This window comes from Besnoitia besnoiti (genome assembly GCF_002563875.1).
Source record: "Besnoitia besnoiti strain Bb-Ger1 chromosome Unknown contig00007, whole genome shotgun sequence".
Taxonomy (NCBI): Eukaryota; Apicomplexa; class Conoidasida; order Eucoccidiorida; family Sarcocystidae; genus Besnoitia; species Besnoitia besnoiti.
Genome location: NW_021703915.1, coordinates 3555676 through 3570476, shown reverse-complemented (window position 1 = coordinate 3570476; position 14801 = coordinate 3555676). Strand labels below are relative to the sequence as shown.

The 14801-nt window shown below is 55.3% G+C and overlaps 2 protein-coding genes across 2 annotated transcripts; one reads left to right on the top strand and one right to left on the bottom strand.

Moving 5' to 3' along the window:
• Window positions 1-32: 32 nt before the first annotated feature.
• Window positions 33-4201, top strand: BESB_074920 (ribosomal protein L19 protein; the record flags this gene model as incomplete). Its single annotated transcript, XM_029365865.1, has 7 exons — window positions 33-746; window positions 1229-1310; window positions 1493-1614; window positions 2012-2147; window positions 2785-2969; window positions 3436-3504; window positions 4121-4201. 7 exons carry the CDS (start codon window positions 33-35, stop codon window positions 4199-4201), a joined length of 1389 nt encoding a protein of 462 aa, XP_029218349.1.
• Window positions 4202-5493: 1292 nt separating this feature from the next.
• BESB_074910 (uncharacterized protein) lies at window positions 5494-12721 on the bottom strand (the record flags this gene model as incomplete). Its single annotated transcript, XM_029365864.1, has 8 exons — window positions 5494-6461; window positions 6859-7371; window positions 7701-7850; window positions 8323-8853; window positions 9530-9599; window positions 10319-10673; window positions 10984-11201; window positions 11606-12721. 8 exons carry the CDS (start codon window positions 12719-12721, stop codon window positions 5494-5496), a joined length of 3921 nt encoding a protein of 1306 aa, XP_029218348.1.
• Between the last annotated feature and the right edge of the window lie 2080 nt (window positions 12722-14801).

Here is a 14801-nt window from a genome sequence, read left to right as displayed (position 1 = left end):
CCTACTTATCGCAAGCAGCTGCAGCCGGCGAGATGCGTGTCCCGGCCGCAGTGCATGCACTGTCCGCTGTCGTCGGGCATGCGCCGCTGCGTCGGGAGGCGGCGTCGTGTGTCTCTGGCTTTCGCAGAGGAGTTGCAGCGCGGTCTGCAGGAACCTTTGACTCGGAAATCGGGGCCCTGCAGAGTTCGTTGTCTTCCGCGCCTCGTCCTTCGTCTCCCTCCTCGCACTCTGCCTCCGCCTCTCTCCAGCCCGCGCTCGGTATCCGCGCGTGGCCCTGCCCGCCTCCCCTGCCCTGTCTATGGACCTCGATTCGTTTTCTGCGGCAGCGCGTGCTGCCTTCGTCTTTACCCTCGCGCCGTTTTTCGGTCGAGAACCCAGAGACTGCGCGCTCGTGGCCGCCGCAGCTCGAGAAGGAGGAACAGGAGCGCCGGGAGGCGTTCCTCCAGGCGCTCGCTCAACCGACCGGCGAGAATATGCTACTGTGTCCGCCGCAGTGTCTGCCGCACTCTCGCGTCTACATAGAGAAGTTGATGGAGGAGGAGGCGCGCCTTCGGTTGTACAGGCACCTCAAGAAGGAGGAGCAAGAGGCCGCGGCGCTCACCAAACAGGGCAGCTGGGCTGGCGCGCCGCTCGCCGACACGCCCGCCGCGAAAATGCAGCCTCTCGTCGGGAGGAAATGCCGAGAAACCCTCCGCCATCTGCAGGAAGCGGAAATTGAGCGACTCGAGAAACAACGAAACTTCCAAGTGAGCCAAAAGTCTGTGCCTTCAGGGGTCGCCACAGCGTCTAATAGAGGACAAAATCTTATCAACCATGCTGTTACCTACAGTTGTGTTTATATGCTCTACGTTCGTAGTCTACAATATACTCTGCAGCTATATATGCTTGTTGTTGTTCCCGTGTGAATGCCTATGCGTGTGCGTATGCATGCGATCTGCGCCTCGCCGGATCGTCTGTTTCATGTCCCTCGGGGATCAAGTATTGACAAATTTTCCACGAAGATAAATAAATGAATATTTCAACTCATTCTGCATGGAGCAAACAACTTCATACAGGTACCGCGCGAGGGAGGTCTGCCGAAGGCCTTTATATCCACTTCGTGGCTGGCAACGAGCGTGCATAAATGTCTTTATGTGCCTTATGCGAATGGAGCGGCGGGAGAGAGAAGGGGAATTATTCCTGAGTTGCTTTTTGAGTCGCATATAGTTGCTTTTCTTTTCTTTTGCAGGTGCCGCTCTTTGGCGTGGGTGATCTGATGGAAGTGAAGTACGAACTCTCGCGCTCTCAACAGACGTTCGCGACCTTCCAAGGTAAACTCGAACCTTCTGCCGAGAGGGGAAGAGAAAGGGCCTCGAAGAGTGGAGCAAACTCTTGTGGGGGTCGCGCGCGCCGCGCTCTTAGCCAGATGCATGCAGAGATTTAGAGAACGGGTCTGTCACAGTCTGATTCGCCTTCACGCCACGCCGTCGGTCTGTCTTCTGTCCTTCTCCAGGGTACTGCGTGGAAGTGCGGAAGAAGCGGCTCAACTCGTCGTTCGTGCTGCGAAACTCCTACGAGGGCACGGGCGTTGAACAGCGAATTCCGCTCTACTCACCGCGAATAATATCGCTCAAGGTAGGATCCTCGGCGATGGTCAGGCGTCAGCTTGTCTTGGATTTGAAGCAGAGCTTGGGTACTTTTCCGTTGGGATCCGAATCTGAACAGGCAGAGAATATGTATCTCCCCATGTGTATATCCACACATATCTTGGTACCATTATATATATATATATATATATATATATATATTGTCACCTGTATGTATTAGAACGCGGCGAAAGCAGAGGGACATGAGGTAGGAGCGGTTTCACATCGTGCGCCCTCACGTCGGCAGAGAGGAGACTAGACCCAGCGATCATTCTGTCTCCCTCCTGCAATTGTTTCCCCTTTCTTTTGTCGGTGTGCGGGGGGGCTGTTGTTAGCTCTCCGTGCGGCATCTTAGCGGTTTCTGTTGCACAAATTCTTTTTTTCAGGTTGTCAGCAGCTGCGCGTCGCCGACACAAGACTTCCTTTCTCAGAGGCATAAGCCGCTCACTCGCGACTACCGCTACAAATGGAAATACAACTTCCGCGGAAGATGGAGTAGACGCATCGGCAAACATAAACCCGGTAGGGCATGCATGTATACTGCATGCAGATCTGCTACTTTGCATCTCGAGGATGTGTGCGTCGGAGTTTGAATGCCTGAGTATCTCTGCGACAGCTGCGCGCCAGCGTTTCGTGGCTCGGATTGAGTATATACTTGCATGCGTAGATTGTGTGAGCCCAGGCTTGTGTCTACAGCCTTGCATTCCTGTATATATATGTATTGATAGATAGATATAGTTTACAGGTGTATATATATATATATGTAGTTGCATTAGTTCGGTGAGCGTGTTGTGAGCGTCCTGCATAGTCTGTGTGTGTGGAGGGGTAGAATCGCATACATGTAACTCGTGACTTGTGTGTTTGACTTATTTTTTTTCAACATCATATTCCTTCACGACGTGCAAAGACAGAGCTGGTGAAGAACGCAGTTTCGAAATTCAGCAGGCAGATAGACACATCGAGCGAGAGGAATCTTTCGGTTTCCTTCTTGTCTGCTCGGGTGAGCGCCGTCGCTTCGGGGGGGAGGTGCGGAGTCCGCGTCTGCGACTCTCCTCTCGTCTTTCGCATGTTTGCTTCTCCCCGCGTTCCCGTCGTCTCGCCGGTTCCCATCGCCCCGGTGTGCACTCGCCCTGCGTTTGGCGTCACGCGTGGCGTTCAGGTATTCGGTCTGTCGAGAAGAAGATCAGACAGAGAATCGTTCGGATTCGCAAGCGCTACATGGGGCTGCGCATCGAGGCTGGTTTGCCGCCGTACGTCTGGGGAGGCCCCTATCCTCAGTACGGACGAAAGCGCTCGCTTTTCATTCGCGGAGAGATGTATCGGCGCATGCTCATCTACTCCTTCGTAAGTTCGCCCGATGGACGCCTCGCTCTCGTCCTCTTTCTGCGAATGACTGCACCTTTAACCCTCCATACAGCCACACGCTTCCCTGAAAAGGGTAAAATACATGCCGGAAGTCCTGTGTGCGGCGTCTTCGCGTTTCCGCGGATGCTGCTGAGACGGCTTTCGTAACTGTTTCAGTTCATGTCGCTCTTGTGCCGTTTTTGGATCTTCACGCGTCGACGGAATTGAAGCTATCGCAGGCTTGCCGCGCATGTCAGTCTCTCGATGGTGCGTGAATTATCATGTCCACTCGCACATGCATATATGCAATTGTAGATGCATAGACTGATAGACAGATAGTCAAACAAACACATACACACATACATGAATTTATACATAAATAAATTCAATCTTCTTGTTGGCGCGTCTTGCCTGGGCTGTGTGCGTTTCTTTCACTCGCTCTTGGAGTTCGTGTTTTCTGCCTCAGGACGAGAGGCGCCGGCGAGCGGAGAAGCTGCGCATGCGACGTGAAGCTGTGAAGTGGGGCGTCTTCAAGGTGAGAGAAAATACCAACCGAGTCGGGGCTCAAAACCGCAGCACCTGCTGTTATTGAAGCGCTTACTGAAAAAAAATCTAGTGATGCGACTCAGTGACTGGACGGATTACGCATGGGCATCCCGAGGATCGCGCTAGATTCGTGCATAGGAAGACTCTTCGACCTTTCTGTGTCGTGTCCTGTCGTCGACAAGTGTTTTTGAGTAAGTTTGAAATCCAATCTTTCTCATACAGCTTCCTCCGTTGGTCCTTGCCCTCCATCGAGTTTTGTACCATACTGAATACTCGGAACGACCTAGAGGCACTCCCACCTGCGTCGCGTTTCACTTTCTCCTCGGCGAGAGGGCTCACCCACATTTCATTTAAGTGCAAGTCATATAAGCAGATAACGTCGCTGCGATGTCATGCGCTGAGGAGGCCTAGGGAAGCGGTGCCAGGCGCACGCGAGATCCGAAGATGCGTGCGGAGGAGTGTGACTTCCGCTGCGTCCTCCAGTCATCAAATATTTCGAGAAGAAAACGAGTCTGGCGGAGTGACTGTGTCGCATGCCTCTCCGCGGTGCGTTCCTCGAGCGTTCAACTGCATGCCATTTTTGTGAATTTTTCTTTTTTTTTCAGCTTCGGCAGCCGACCATTCCCCCTGCTCTCACCGCCCTCCCGACGTATCACCCTCTTTACCCTGGCAATCTTCCGAAGTGAAGCAACTTTTGTTCTTGTAAAAGGTCGTGTCTCTTCTGTTCAAATCCCTTTTCTGTCCTTCAGCGTCGCAACTGACGCGACGGGCGCTTGCTGACTCTCCCATCTCATGCTTCGCGAACTACCGCAAGCGCATGTGTAGATTCGCGTATGTGCACATGTTTCCAGACTCGGTGCCTCCAATTTTTCTTCATTTCCAGTCGCCGGCGCGCGCCGTCGTGTGAGTGAGGCTGCGTCGCATGTGAGGCATGTGGGAGCGTAGAGGCAGTCTGCTAGGGGCGAGTGAAGCTGTCTGCGTTTCTCGCTTGCGTGTGAAGACTCTCGACTTCCTCACACACTTTCCTGTCAAAGCGACCCGGAGCCTGTGGGTGTCGCTCGCGATTCGAGACGAGTCTGCTGCGTTGCTTGCCACGCGTGATTCGGTTTCCCCTTCTGGCCGTTCCCAGGCATGCACTCGCGCGTCCTTCGGAGCCAGGCACAAGCGTGCATTGCACGCTTTCGTAGTTTTTATCGCGTTTAACAAACCATAGAGGCATCTCTCTCTTTCGGCAGCTTCATGCTCCACACAGGACGCCTCGCAGCCTCGAGGTAACCCACAGCGAGCCAACATTCGCGCGTGTTGCCGCAAGTTAACACTGAAGCGGAGAGCCGACTTCGCTCCCACTCTTCTCTCTATCGATGGTCAGGGCTGCTGTGCAGCCTCAGCGAAGAAATCGCCGACGTGGCACGTAGCGCCCTCGTCTGGCGGCCGCCAAATGATCAGCGAGGAAGCACGCAAAGCGAGGCGAGTGGAGTCTTAGAGGAGACCGGCGGTCAAATCGTTGCCCTCCTCGGAGGTGTTGCTTCTCATCAGAGCAAAACGTGTTTTCTTGACTACCTGCGTTCGCGGCGTCGCGCCCTGCCGCGCTCACGTCTTCTGTCGCACACCGCAAAGGCGACTTTCTTCTCTCCTCGTCGTCGACGCATGCGTTATCTCAAGGCTGCCTTCCTTTTCTTGCGTGTATTCGTTTAGTCTGGATGGCGTTAGGCCGCAGAGACTTGAGGGCTCTAGAGACGGCGCCGCAGCGAGCGATCCGGCTTAAAGACGGACGCAGACGTTTTCTCTCCCAGCCGGCCTATGGGGGTATTCGTTCGGTGCTTTACGGTTGTCCTTCGCATGTTGCAGATTCCGCTGCAGGTGAGGACAGGTTTCTGGGCATCACAGGCCGTCCGCCTGTGCGGCGAATCGTGTGCCTTCGCTTGGTCTGGCGTCGAGAGCGCATCTCGCCGCGCCGTCGGCTGCTCACTCCACTGCTTTAGGCGCCTTCGGGGGTCGTTGGGTGCGGCTGCGGACTGCCTGAGTTGTCAATTCCTTTTTCATCGTGTTTGCTTTCGTCGGCAAGGCCCCAGTCTGCGAGGAGGAAGTCTGCCGCCTTCTCGGCGATCATCATCACCGCAGCCTGCGTGTTGCCCGAGGGCAGATGCGGCATCACTGAAGCGTCTGTGACGCGCAGACCCTTCACACACGTCCCTCCGCACACGCGCAGCCGCGAGTCCACTACGGCGTCAATCGCCCAGGCGGCGGCGTCTGGGGGCCTCCCGGGGTTGCCTCCCGCTCGCCCGTCCGTCTCGCGGCGGTCGGGGTCTCTTCGCCCCGCGGCGACTTCGTCGGCCCTCTGAGTCCCCTCGCCCGCGCCTCCACCGCTTTCCGCTTCAACGGGCTCGCCAGCGCCGCTCGCTGCGCGCGGCGCCGACGCCTCTCGAGATTCGTGCGTCTCAGTCCCCCCCGCGTGTCCTTCCCTGCCCATGCGCGCAGTGCCAACAGGGTGATACAGCGTCAGCGTGAAGTACCTGACTAGCTTCTCCATCGCCGCCTCGTAGCTTCCGCGGCCCGCCTTATATGCGGAAAGTGCCTCGCAGAGCTCTGTGTGATCGGCAGAAAAGCGAAACGCGCCCGCCGCGACTCCGCCTGTTTCCCGAGGCGCGCGCGGCACTCCAGAAGGAGAGTGCGCCGGAGACGACGAGGGGGGGGGAGCGACTAAACACGACGAAGCGAATGGAGTCGATGAAAAGGAGGGAAGCGCAGGGGGCTGCAAAGGGCAGTTGCCGGGTGAGGCAGAAGCCGAGGCAGGCGCCCGCCAGTCTGGCTGGGGTCCCCCTCCTGTCGGAGCGCGCAGGCCAGATCTCCCTTCTTCAGCATGCGCGTCGCAAGTCGGTAACAACTCTCGCTGGATGAGGTCGCGCAGGGGGCGGGCTGCGGCGAGCCGGTCGATGAGTTTTAGTCCTGCAACACAGCGAGTGCGCCGGGTAGACTCAAATCAACAAAGTGGAAGACGGTCGCGACGAAAAGACGCTCACCGTCGACTTCAGCCGCTGGCGGCCGTCCCACAGCCGCGGCTGCATTCGCCGTGTGTACGAGAGACGCATGTAGCAAGACCGCGAGAACTCAGTGATAACGCATACGCTCTGCTGTGTGACAAGAGAAGATGTGTTTTCTCACGGCACCGTATTCTAGATCAGACAATTCGGTGGAGCGCGCAGCGGACATACACGCACATCCGGCAGTCTCTTCCTGAAGACTCCAGGTGTGGTCTACCATATACATATATATATGAATGTATGTATATATATATGTATATATGTTTTTGCAGTGTGCGCATGGATGCAGGTGAGTAGCCTACCTTCTATGAGGACTTTCGTGTCTCGCTCAGCACCAAAGTACACAGGGTCGATGAGGGGAGGTTGAAAAGGATTTGCTGATCGCACGTGCACGAATCCGCGGCTGCGCGGGTGAAGAAGGACGGGGAGCATGATGATGCCGTGAGGAGTGTGTTTGAAACTTTTCTTTCGTTTGTGTGAGGACCCGCTCGGGAGCACCGGAGTCGCGAATGTCTCTTCGTTTTGCATGCGCTCCTGCCGCTCCTCCTCTTCGTCGCCTTCAGGGGGAAGTCGGTCTCCGGCGTCACCGCGTGCCGGGACTTCCTCCGCTCCGTGAGTCTTTTCTGCACGCTGCCGTGCGCTGAGGCGCCGGTCGCCTCTCTCCACCGTGCCGGTCTGCGGGCGGTCCCCGCCTGTGGGTGCGGCTTCCGCCGCATCTTCTTCTTCTGCTCCCCAGCCGAGCGGGCTGCCCACCATCTGCTCCAGCACCGACGGGAGGTTCATGAACTGCGTCAAAGCCGCGCTCTCGGGCAGCGCTGAAGAAACAGACAGACCACCCTCTGGCTGAGACCGCTGCACGCGGAAACAAACCGCTTGGAGAGAGAGAGGGAGAGAATACGCTCGCGACGCAGCGGAAAGGGCGGATCTGCGGCACAGATGAGAGGCTCTTTGCCAGGCAGACGTGCCTCAGCAGGCAGAGAGACTGGAGACACGTTCCCGATACAATACTCTGTTATGCGTACTCTTTGTTACCTTACTACGTGAGGTCCAATTGGTTCTATATCCGCAGCTATCCACAACTAGGGGTGAACAGACTGAGGCTTGCGCCTCCGAAACCGGCCTGCAGAGTTGTAGCATTTCTTACCGTTGAAAAAGTGAATTTGCATGTCGGGAAGTCTCAGATTGCCCGGGCACGAGGACGGGAAAGACGCCTCGACTGCCGAAGCATCCGAGGTCTCTCTGTCGCTGTCGAGCGCCGGCATCAGCTGCCCTGTGACTAAGTGCGCGTCGCAGCCTGAACTCAGAGCCCCGAAAACAAAACAGAAAGCATACTTCCATTAATATATGGATACATATGCTTCTGTCTACATGTGTTTTTACTAGTCGCTGAAGGGTGGAGCTAGTGCGCGCACACGCATGCAGGTGGAGAAGGCAGAAACGGAGACGCTTTGCGTCGTTGTGCGGCATCGCACGATTACACTGAGTCTGGTGCCTGTGTCGCAAACCCGCATGTGGACGAGGCAAAGCATTTTTTACTCGCTTCTTGCAAGAGCCGCATACCAGGCACACGCGTCGATTCGTCCTCAGATCTCAGAATGCCCCTTCCCCCCCTCGCAGTCGGTCATACGCAATCAGCATACACAGCGTAGCACCAGAGTCATCCTTGACTCTCGTGCTGCGCTGTCTTTCGCGAGACCTTTCGAAAAGAGAGGGGGAGGGACAGAAGCGGCAGCACGAATGAGTCTCTCCAGACAACGCGCACGAACCTGAGGTTGTGAGGATGCCCTTTGCGTGGAGGAAGAATTCGGCGAGTACAGTCAAGCGGGTGCCGCGCGCGCGATTGGCGCTCTCGAGGGGTATCTCCTCGGCGGGTTCGGTCTCCTCGCCGTCGCTCGGCGCTAGCCGAAAAAGTCTCGAAAGCAGCTCCGAGAAGCGCGAAGGCGAGTGCGCGGCCTCTTCTGGTTCAGAGGCGCGTCTCGCCTCACCTTCACCCCCCTCGAGCCAGTCGTTGGGCTTCGGAGGCGTCGCAGTTTCTTCGCCTCTGTGACTCTCAGCGTTTTGCTGATTTTCTGTCGAGGGCTCTCTCGCGGCCGTTGTTTCTTCGCCCGACGCCGCGCCGGCGTCTGTCACCCAGGGCGCGTCCGCATGCAACCGCGTGAGAACTTCCCGGGGCACGCGCTTCTTCAGAGTGAACAGGCGCGGCGTGTAAAAATGGTCCTGGAGGTTTTCTCCTACGGCAGGGAGATCCGCGACAACGTCCAGCCCCAGCGACCGGAGCCGCGCGGCGCCGCCGATGCCTGAAAACATTCCCACTCTCGCAGGCGGATCTCAAGTCGCAAGGAGCATGCTGATGCTCCGCAGGCCCTACACACTGAGCCATACCCATATATACATATATATATATATATATACTTACATATACATATACACTCATATCTGCATATATGTATATATATGTACGAGTGAAGCCAAAGATGTCTCCGTGTCGCCTGTGTCGCGCAGAGGGGGACTTTTGCCTGTCATGCATCCGAAGGCAGGCAAAATCGAAGAGAGACGTAGATAGTCTGGCACGCCTAGAAGCTATAGTATCGATATATATATATATATATATATATTCAGTGGACCCTACCTCCCCAGGCGAGCACCAAGGAAGCGAAATGCATCGAGACGCACATTGCCAGATGCTGTTTGCTGTCGCTGCTTACAGTCGCTGCCTGTTGACTCGCTTCGAAACCAACCTTTGCGAAGATAAAGAAGGAAATACGCATCTACAATTGAACATATATGCGGCCTCAATGCAGAGAAAACCGCCACGTCCAATGCAAAGAGATAGGGTTTACTGGAACGCGTAATGACGCTCAAAACAGGAAGCGCGTCTGCGGAGACGCTCATATGCATAGGCGACACACTCCGAGGCACTCGAAACACGTTCGCTACCGCGCGACGCCATGCAGAAAGCATCAAGAGACGAACCTGAGAGCTCGAGCAGCTGCGGCGTCTGAATCGCTCCAGCCGCAAGAATCACTTCTTTGTTGACTCGAATCTGGATTCACACAGGCGACGGGAGACACACAGCACAGCACCTTCGGAGATCCTCACGCATGCTGTATGTGTGTTTCGTCGCTCTCTCAAAGTGTGCTGGAGCAGGCGCGTTCCCTCACAGTCGATTTCGGACTGCGTCGCTCAGATCGAAGACTCTCGCAAGCAGCGCACGCTGGAGTTATCGCATCTGAAAAAGACGCTCGTGTTTATGGGCTGGCAAAGATGCGAACCTTTACATGCGTCCCCGGCCTGCGGTCTTTCGTCCATCATTCGCATTTCGTGTATCGGCAGCTTTCTCTTCTGCACAAAGTTATGGCCGTGTCTGATTCTCCCTGCCTCAGAAAAAAACTCGACGGCTGCACGGAGCTGTCTCACTGACGGCGGAAGAGCGTTGCGGTTTGTTCTGTCGGATCTGTGATGCTTTCTCAGTGCTCGGTTCCCCTATAGCCTCTTCATTCCTTACATGTTTTGTTTTCGTGGCAAAGCTGTTGATGGAATTTAACAGTCCGAATCCAATGTGAGGCACCTAGCTCAGAAGAACTACAGAAAAGCTCACCTGAAATTGGAAAGGATATGCAAAATGTATAGTACATATCTTTAGCCCCAAGCTTGCTGCCCGTTCCTGTGGCTCTTTGAAAAGTTTGAAACGTAAAATATGAATCCATTATGCCTTTCGAAAGTTTTTAATTAAGGGACTTTAAAAGCTGCAAGGTCACTTACAGTCTTCACGTCGCAGGCCCCCCACGATTCCTCCGTGCACGCTTTTTCGTTCACCACGTTCACGCCGACGACGTTGTTTTTTTCATCGAAGACGATCTTCGTCGCCCGCGTGTTGAAGAGCGCATGCAGCGTCTCCTTCTTCTCGAACTCGCCCGTGTAGAGGTAGCCTTGGAAGGACGTGACTCGCCGCCCGAACTCGGTGTTGATCTGAAACGGGGAGCAGCCCTCGATATCTCCGCCGTTGTAGTCGCGATTCAGCGGAAAACCCAGCGACGCCGAGGCTTCGAGAAAGGCAGCGACGGCGGGATCCTGCGGAGGCGCTTTATAGGAAATCGGAATCGGGCCTGACGTCCCCCTGCAAACAAACACATGGCACGCCGAGCAGAAATGGAGCAGAAGAGCGCAACGGACAGAGACGACAGCCGCCGCTTGTCGTTGTTTCTACAATTCAGCTGGCTGCCAACATCGCTCCCCGTTCTATGCACAGTTAATGCGTGTATCAAATGCACACGCGTGTCCATCAATCAGGTGCATTCATCCATACCACGTTGGCGTGTATATGCACATGCGCCGGTGTAGTACGTATATGCGTATACTTGTATAATGTGCATGCACGTGTCGTTCGCAAAGTCCTCGGTGTCCCAGAACGCTTGCGAGCCGTTTACCTGTAGCTTTTGTTTTCTTCTCCGAGAGGAAAGGTGACGCGCTCCAGCCTCTTGAAGTAGGGGAGCACGTTTGCGTAGCGCCACGTGGGGTCGCCAACGCACGCCGCCCAGGAGTTGTAATCGTCGCGGTGTCCGCGCACGTAGAGCATGTAATTCAACACGCTCGAGCCTCCTCCAATTTTCCCCCGGGGCCAGAACGACACTCTTTTGTTGAGGCCCTGAAGGCGCAGAAGCCACATTTGCAAGAACCCGTTCTCGCTGCAGAAGGCGCGCTCTGCTGCACAGGCAAACTCAAGAGGGCTCGAGAGTCGGGGGCATGCACACGTATCTTCGGATGCAACACAAAACACGCCGCAGCTACACGACCATGCTCGCCTCTCACTACCTGACAGCAAGCCACAGATGCAACAGACAACCGCGATTCCCGCGGCGGAGACGAAAAAGCAGTTACGTCGATGTGCCAGTCGTGTGTGACCGCGGCAACGCGGTGACTAACGCTGCGAGCCGACGCGGAATTCGGAAAACGAGACGTCGCCTTGAGGGAATGCCAAAGTTTCCACGTCTTGGCTTGTACGTGCGCAGCGTCCAGGTTGCTTGTGTATGCGTATCGCACAGGTCTCACCTTGCATGCTTTCGCTTGTTTCTCGGTAACGAACTTCCAGTCAATATCCGACCGCTGGTTCTCTAGCGTCATCAGGGGAATCACATGCGGGGAGAAGACACGCAAATCTGGGAGACTGCCAGCTTCGATCAGAAGCACCGACCCACCCGACGAAACACCCGAGGCCGCGTAGGAACTCGAGGGAGTCGACGCAGCCGCCAGCGCGGAGGCGAGTCTTCCCGCGACGACAGATCCCGCAGTCCCACTTCCAATAATTACGAAGTCGTAGCTCGGGCGAAGCGCCGTCTCACACAGGGGAAGCGGAACTGCACCAGGCCACGACAACGCCTGTCGCAAGTAGGAATAAACGTGAAAAAGCCGCGACAGGACGGCTGCAAGAAAAGGGGGTGAGTCCACGCGCAGCGGGGCCGGCACCTGGCGCGGATCCAAACAGGCGATGCTGAACGATCGCAGAGGAGTCGGGTCGACGCGGGTGACGTAGAAGCTGTGAATCCTCTGCGGCAGTGAGACAGCCACTTGCAAGAAGTCCGCAAAGCGACCCCCCAAGGCATGGATTGACGGCAATGGGAGAAACGGAGGCAGACTCCAAGGAGAGGAGAAAAAGAACAACCCGACAACTACAAATAAGAAAAACAGCAAGAATAGATGCGTAGCGATCGCTGTCCAATCAGAGATATCCTCGCTCGATTTTGGATAGAGCGATGCCACGGCCGGGTTTCCGTCCGTAGCCGTAGGAGAGCCACTGTGGCTCTCAGAAGATTCTCTACGCTGCCCTGACTCTGGCGGGTGATTCTCGTGCTTGAGATGGCCAACAGAAACCGCCAGAGACGATGAAGATGCAACGCGCGCAGAGAAATCCAAAGAGCAACTCGGAGCCAACGGTGCCGCAGTGTAGCAAGGCGAGCACGCGCAACCAGTTGATGTTTCGCGGTTTGTCGTGCTGTTCTGAGGGAGAGCGGGAAGAGGCGCAGACTGGTCTGACTCTGCCGCATGGGAAGTTGACCGAGTGAAATCTTTGCATGTTGCGTCCATCTCGATGTGTGCATCATTTCCAGTGTGGTTCTCCCCCTTGTCTTGCCCCATCCCGCCATTTCCGTCTGTCCGTTGTTGCCGCATTTCTCGCTCTTGCTCGAGTCTCTCCTGTCTGTCAGCGCTGGCGCTGCGGCAGCCGCGCTTCTCAGAGCTGCGTCTGTCGTCGCTGTGTTTCGGCGAGTGTGCGCCGTCGGCTGTCGGCGTTTGCTCTTCGGCGTTCTGCTTCGTCTCGCGTCGTAGCGCGAAGTCACTCGGAAAAGCAGAAACGCACGTATCCAAGAAGCAATGGATCTAACAACACCAGCCGTCACAGCCACACAGGAACACCGAAGCAGTTAGCCGCTTCTGAGGAAGTCTCGGAGCGGGCACAACGGACGCTCTACCAGAAAATCCCGATTGAGAGAGTCTGGAACATCGGGTCTCTACACACTCAGTCGAAGACGCATTGTGAACGAACCCGACCTGTATTGCACCCGTCGATGTGTTCGCTGTGTCACGCCATCCTTTTCGCGGCGTCCACTGCCATGTTTCCCTTCCCTTTTTCGCACGAATCCCGAGCGCGATATATATGCACGCGACTTTGTGCGAACAGCGCGAAAGTTTCGTCATGTTATGAATGCAAATATGTTGTGACAAAATCGGTTTTTGACACCAGCTCGAGGCGGATGATATGGTGTCACCGCAGCGTGAGGAACGGTGAAGCACTGGGAAGAAAAGCAAATAAGCACTGAGGACTTGTGTGTGTGCTCGCGTGAGAAGCGCGCGAACCCCGTCATAGAACTCCTAAAACGACAGCATTACCGACCCAAGCAGGGCCAAAAACCCCCCGCACCCGAGATGAAAGCGCCGCACCTTTCTGCAAGAAGATGAGCGTCGCGCGCGCCGTTGATGCTATTCGTGAGAAACCAGAGTTTGAAAGGTCATCCTTTTCCCGCCGCAACTCGATATCGCGTGGGCACACGGGATGCAAAGGCGAACTGTAGAGCATGCAGAGTTTCCTGCAAACCCATCTCTTTCCACATGGTGAAACAGGGGGAGGGGCACTATAGGGGGGGCGAAAACGCGGGAGGACCTCAGAAGACCAACAGATGAAGGATTCCAGAGGATCCTGAGCTTCCTGGGTGTACTGTCGAGGCAAGTATTACCCACGGGAATTTGAAAAAAGGCAACGGTCTCGGCGGCACTCTAGCTGGCATGGCGCGAGATCCGTTCCACGCAAGGAAAAAAAGTTTAGGGAGCCGGGCTAATACCTCCTTTTCCGAAGAACAGTACCCTCTTCATTGATTGACATGGGACACGATCTCGTGTCAAATTTGCTAACGCGCGTGAAGTTCTGCGGAGCCTCGGATGGCGAAAGAAGTCTGGATCATGACCAAACGCAATCCGGAAGTGCCCCTCGGTTCTCTAGCCTACAGTCTGCTTGACGCACATCTTACTCACACGCGTCTCACGTCGTTACTCTCTTTTAGAAAAGAGCCAGTAGGCATGTTTCCGGCACTACGGTATTGAATCACACAGGCACTGATTTAAACGGATTCTCCCTTTCTCTCTACTCGTGCATCCGAGCGTCTACCTCGCGCCCGCGCCCGCCACTCTCTTCTTCACCAGTTTTCCGAAATGACGATTGCAAACAATGGCATATATATATGTACATATACATATGAATACACTTAAGAGTATCAATATCTGCGATATTTGTTCATCTAACCAGTTGCATGTATGGACTGCCGTGGAGCTGGGGCTGCGAGGTTGTGATGCCGCAGGGATGTAGGGACGGCCCTGCATCTACCAGTTATCGCTGCTATTTATCGGGCACGAAGCGAGTAAGACAAGAGTGTCCAGTTTGAATAAAAAACTCGTAGAAGATGCGGGTAGACGGGAAGGACGCTCATGGGGATACTCAAGATGATGCATCACGTCAAACAAGTCAAATGTCTACGAAACGCGGGACGGAAATATACCAAGGCCACCGAGGACCCCCATGTGTATTCAAATACTTTCGCCGTCAATATACACATAGATACGCAGAAGCACACAGTCAAGTGGGACAGACAGAAATACAGGCATACCATAACTACTCCCCAGTTAAACCTTGTTAAGCCAGGAAGGGAAGCTTTCTCCGTTAATGAAAATGCAGACTTATCGTTCCTAGGACATAAGCAGC